At 31.6% G+C, this 6,130-nt stretch overlaps 2 protein-coding genes across 2 annotated transcripts; one reads left to right on the top strand and one right to left on the bottom strand.

Annotated features, from left to right (window-relative positions):
* Positions 1-656: 656 nt before the first annotated feature.
* LOTGIDRAFT_235705 (hypothetical protein) lies at positions 657-2,673 on the top strand (the record flags this gene model as incomplete). The annotated part of the gene is made up of 5 exons (XM_009065218.1): positions 657-776; positions 1,169-1,230; positions 1,653-1,710; positions 1,929-2,001; positions 2,446-2,673. The coding sequence occupies 5 exons, from the start codon at positions 657-659 to the stop codon at positions 2,544-2,546; spliced, it is 414 nt and encodes a 137-aa protein (XP_009063466.1). The 3' UTR covers positions 2,547-2,673.
* Positions 2,674-3,685: 1,012 nt separating this feature from the next.
* LOTGIDRAFT_235706 (hypothetical protein) lies at positions 3,686-5,869 on the bottom strand (the record flags this gene model as incomplete). The annotated part of the gene is made up of 4 exons (XM_009065219.1): positions 3,686-3,812; positions 4,328-4,467; positions 5,040-5,172; positions 5,865-5,869. 4 exons carry the CDS (start codon positions 5,867-5,869, stop codon positions 3,686-3,688), a joined length of 405 nt encoding a protein of 134 aa, XP_009063467.1.
* Positions 5,870-6,130: the final 261 nt, after the last annotated feature.

A 6,130-nucleotide genomic window follows, 5' to 3' on the forward strand; every position in this document is an offset into this window, starting at 1 on the left:
TTCCATAGAAATTTTCTGCTGACACGGAATCCGCTAGTTGATCACGTGACTTCATTCGTTGGACTACATTCTAGCAGACGACACTTGAAAATCCGATTACCGCTTGGGATTATAAGGAAATAATGGCAGATAAAAAATGGTGACGTTTGGTAATAACTGAAATCCGCCATTTTGTATTTGTCATATAAGTATACATTAATACATTTTACCTTGCTTGAAACTACTGAATTCATTCTACTAGCTGATATTGTAGAGAAAACCCATGTCTATCAAAACAAGCTAATGCGGAGGTCACGCAATGTCGCTCATGTAAATTATTAATCATTTCCGGAAATCCACGAATAATAGGTTTCCACGAAATTAGGTTACTTGACTGTACATTTAAACCTATTTGTAATGGTAATATAGCTGATTAGAGCCTAAGCTATACGGATATCAAACATAGGCCAAAGATTATTTTGTCCCCCATTGTGTTTGACTTCAAAAGAAAAGAAAAAATTAAATTTATAGATCGATTTTATTGCAAACAACATTGCATACTAGTTTGTAAAACTATCCCACCTGCTACGGTCTATAAATTGACCTCGTGACCTTTGACCCTCCCGTCAAACCCGTTTGAATACACTTAAGCCTTGTTATTTGAAAACGTACTGAAAATGGGCTTCGAAGTTTCTTCGGATTATGGTTATGTTATCCTCGTTTTACCTGCTACATGGGTTATCATGAATTTCCTAGCCTTAAATGTTATGAAAGCTAGAAAGAAGTATAACGTTGAGGTTAGTTAAAAGAATTGATTTGTCATTATTTTATGGCGGGGCATCTGTGCCAAAAGATGCCTTAATGGATTCTCACTCAATGTTACATCAAAATGTCGTAATTTAAAATATATATTGACCTGATTTCTAGTGTCTGCTTTACAAAATTGGTTAATAATTCTATAAATAATCCAGTGTCTTTCAAATGATGATAAATTCAAATGGCATATCACACAAATCCAATTTTTCAGCTTTGAGCTTAATCTTAGTTATCAGAAGAACTTCAAAATGAAATTATATCACTAAGCTGTAGACTTGAAGACACATATTATGTAATGTTACAGCGATACATTTAGGTTCAATTATCGATTTGATATATTAGACCTCAATGGCACTGTTTTTTCTAATTTCAGTATCCCAACCTATACTCAAATAATCACAATTTTAACTGTGTTCAAAGAGCTCATCAGAATACGTGAGTAGATGAATACCATAATCATTAATAGTCACAGTGACAAAATGGGGAAATTGTAACTGAATGGAGACAATGCTTAATATGAGAAACGTCTCTCAGTGCTTTCAGAAAAAAAATGGTCAGGTGGAATACATATGTTTATATGTATACGTATGCATACACATAATATACGTGACAATGTAAAAATGCTTGGGCTTAATTTCAAATAATGTTTTAGACAGGTAGTATACATCTGATGTCCCCAGAAATGGTTTCGACTTGCCTTTAACTTATTTTGATATGTGTTATGTCCCTTTGATTACTTTATTTATAATGACGACCTATGATTATGCTTGAATCGAATGCTCATCTCTTGTTATAGAGAATTTCTTAGAATGAGCACATTCTGTTACTAGACTGATATTGTGTACCTTTTCTTTCAGATTAGAGAATTTGCCATTTTTTATCATGTTTTTATTGACTGGTGGACTTATGTTTCCAGTAAGACCATATTTACTTAAATGTAGCAATTAATAACTTAAGATAAAGCAACTATTTCAAATTGGGCTTAGTATAGTTCCATATTCACTACGACCTGTTATTGGTTTCACAAACATTATTATCATTATTATGCCGACTCCTGTACGGAAGCATCATGGTCTTTACGTTTTTTTTCACTAAAAATATTGATTTAAAAAGTTTAACAATTATTTTTTTAGAAATTGTGTGCAGCTAGTGGAGTATTATATTTAATTAGTAGATTAGTTTATGCTCATGGTTATTATACAGGAGGTAAGTTATATCACACAATTTATTGTATTTAATGTATATGTTTAGTTTGATATTAATTCATTCATAATAATTTATAAGATTAATTGATTTTCTGGCTGATATCGAAGGGATCGGCAATCTGCAATAGGCAGAATTACTTACGTCAACGCCTTGGTATTGGTATCAAGAACTTTAATTACGTTTTTCCGTGTACATTTTCTTAAGATGATCATAATATTATCAGTCAATGATTCATGAGAATCTCTTTTTTAAAATATACGTATTATCTTTCATAGAGATTATATTCTTATAGTCGTGGTACCTGGTGAGTCCAACAATGTATACACTTGTTGACCAAGTTTGAGACTTTAAATTTTATGTCAATTCTAAAAGGTAGTATCCTTTTAAAGTCATTGAATCGCAGGTAATTCTTTATCATGTGTGATAATGCTTCCGTATTTTCAGATCCTGCTAAAAGAAATTATGGTGCTTTTGGTTATGCTGGACTAATAACCCTTATAGTATGCACTGTTATTACTGGATTAAATATGCTTGGTTTGGTGTAAAAAGATACAACATTAGTAAATCTATGATGATCACACACAAATTTCTGCAAAGATCCTTTTTTTAATTTTGTACATTTGTTAGTTTATATCTAGTAATATTTTCATTTTTGGAATAAAATTTATCCACAAATTTTGATGTTATCATTTCAATATACCCTCGAATCTCTTTTTGTAGCGATTTTTTTGTTTCAAAAATTGATTTCCTAAAATTGAATATGTACAGTAAGTTACAGCCATAACCAAAATAAATGGAAATATCACAGAAATATTTTTTTATTTTTTTCAATACAAGAGGTAAAAATATACAAAACATTTACAAACCCATTCAAAAATATACAAAAATACGACATCATTAAATACAATTCGCTAAATACCAATGAAATGAAATGCTAAACGTAACTGTAAACTAATACAAGAAGCTCTAACTCATTTCCAGACATGATCCAATAATCACTCAAAACATTGAAACATTTGATGTGAGACATCCAAATTAAATCTGCGATGTTCATAAAGAGGCAATTAGGGCTATATATATTCAGAACTTCACTTAAAGAGCTGGGTCTGTAACATTCAATCCTACACTACTTAGTTCCCTGATTCCTGATGTAACATCATTTTTCAGGGCATAGAAAGTATTCGTCAAGAATTTGGGTATTTTCGAACCTATTACTTATTTCTTTTCAGGTGAATTGCATAATTCACCAAACGACAAACGCATAATAACCAACGTTTAATGCGTTAAATTGGTCATACGGCATGTGCAAGGAACAAAAAGCAATCTAATTTCACCTACGGACTAACTGCCGTTAAGATTTTATCTATCTCTATGACATCCAGATAAATCATAAAGATCAAAAAGTTCTCAGAATATGAGTAAGAAATTGATGTTGATGATCAAGAGAGTCAAAGAATTTTTTCTGTGAATGAGGTTTAGATTTGTCTCAAATCGTGGTAACATACATTATTTCTGGTAATTCCGTAACAAAACCCAGGAAATTCTATTGCATATTTTCTTGTATTTTTGACAAACCAGACAGACCAAATATAAATAATATAATATTTAATGAGACATGGCGTTTCTTTATCTTGCATTGGATATGTGTTCAATACAATGGAATAAACTGATCAATTATAATAAATTATAATAAAGCAACTAATAAAGATATAAATAATACAAACAATGATAAAGAATTAAATGAACTACTATTATCTCCATCAACATCTTCAACCTGATATGGCCTGTACTCTTCACCTTTTAAAAATGATCTGAAACACGTAAAATGATGGTATTTTGATATCACTTCAAGTATATATATTCTAAACCCCCTTTTTTATACCATCAAAGGTTTTATACGAGATAAGCTGACAAGCACATATCGGCAGTTTAAAATAGAAACATTTTGTAACATAAGAATTGAATTTGGACAATTTCAACTTGATCTCTAAACATTTACCACTTGCCCTTTGTTCACAGTGGGCGAGGAGTACGAGGGGTGTGTTCATATAAAATTACAGGGATAAATCGAGTCGAACTGGTTTTCAGCCAGGAAGGTTAAGTTAATTCCATATTTCTCCTGTATATGCTAGGCAAACGTTAGATTTTCAGACTTCCTACAGTTCAAAATAGTGTCAATGCTGATAACAATGAAGAAACTGTTGCAAATTTATTTTGAAAGACTTCTCGTCGAGAAACTTCCACAGCAATGTTTCGAAATATTACAAGTACACGAAATAGTACCACCAAAGCTAAAACAACCTAATCAAAATTTTATGATACTTACTTAAATCCTAGAATCATAGCTTTTAGTCCATCTCCCACTGTATCTTTACTGTTAAAATAATGATTAGTATCCATAGAAACTTGAACTATATTTTCATCGCGTAACTTGAGACGAGCATGCTGCATTGTTAACGTATAAACCTACAATTTAAATTTCATAAATTATAAAATTGCATTTTTAGGCTTTTGAATGTTGTTCTCCGAATTTTTGTCATAGATGAAATTGTCAAGATGTACGAACTGCGTCTAATACCCTGGCATCGTTAAGCACTTTCTAGTATCACGGGAGTTTGTTCGTGCAAAGATTTGATTGGATGTTACGCCATCGAATGCAGCCAATCGTAGCCCTCGACTAATAGTAAAACGCGAAGACATATTTTTTACAGCGCGAGATTCGATTGCTAAATTCGCTAGCGTACAATTAATCGAAGCGCTTCATGTTCAAACATCCGTAATATAAAAAAAAAGTGCCTAATGATGTCAAGGTATAAGACTAAGCTCTGAAAAACTCGACATTGCGAAGATGCCTACTATCAAGAAGATTAAATAGGCTGGACCAAAATGTCAATTGTGCTTCAAAATATCAGTCATCATTCTTTCTGTCTCTGCTTCATGTTATTGAATAGGAATTTAAATTCAATAACAAAACAAAAATTTCAGAGATATCAATATTCTTGAACAGTAAAGTATCTTGGCATAAAATTTTAACTTACAACGTTATCTTCTAAGGAATACAGAATTAATATGGTTTCATTACAACTGCCTTCAAATTTCCACTTCTGAGTTAAAAGATACGAGTACATATGAGCCTCTTTCAAATTTCTGTTTGGTCCACTTGTTGTTAAACTGAAAGTAAACGAACACATTACATATTACATTCCTAGAAGTGTATCGTAGGATTTTTTTTCTAACGCCTTCATTTCAAAATTAACTTATTTCCCGCTGACAGCCAATCAGAACGTCCCGACGTGGTAATTTAGTTTAGATGAAAATTTTAATGATACTACGTGGTAAAATGCTTATCAATTGTAGTTACCGGATAAACTATGTAGGCTAATTTTATTCTGCTTGCTTGTGATTGACAAATAATAAATAGATGTTGATCCAGAACAAGACCATTGGACTTTAACTCATAGAAATTCCTTTCTTAGCAATTGAAAACCCGTTGATGTCTATTCCTTTCGTAAAGTAGAATAAAGTTCTACGCTTTATATAGATTAAGAGGGGAAAAGTTGGTGTAAATGTGAAACAAGGTTGGAACAGAACCAACATCTCTGACAATGTGTTATTACCATAGAAACTTGCATTGAGATCTACGTTATAATTCACACGTGTCTATGAGAACTTAATACTGGTATGCCTATTATTAGCTACTAGACATGATCTAGCCTGAAGAACCAATTACATAACACAATAATATAAATAAACTTGTCAGATCATTATCTACATGCATCTTCATTTATTTTACACCCTTGCCAAACTACGATACCTACAGGTATTTCATTATCACGGATCGTTATCATTCTCAATTTTCATACCTCATAGTAAGCAATATTAATCTTAAAACACTTACAGAATATACTTATTTCATTAACTGCTACAAATGTTTCTCCAACATGTTGTTTGGATTTTAGGTTTTGTTTTGCGGTTCGGATTGTTAGTACTTGTTTATTTATACTTATATAAAAACGATCCCAAAAAATAGAATATTCTATGTAGGGCAATATAGTATTGGTCTTATTTTGAAGTAAAAATCAAGCTTTCTAAATGCTCAAAATTCATCTCAGACAATCTGAAATTGGCT

The sequence above is a fragment of the Lottia gigantea genome (assembly GCF_000327385.1).
Source record: "Lottia gigantea unplaced genomic scaffold LOTGIsca_69, whole genome shotgun sequence".
NCBI classification, from domain to species: Eukaryota; Metazoa; Mollusca; class Gastropoda; family Lottiidae; genus Lottia; species Lottia gigantea.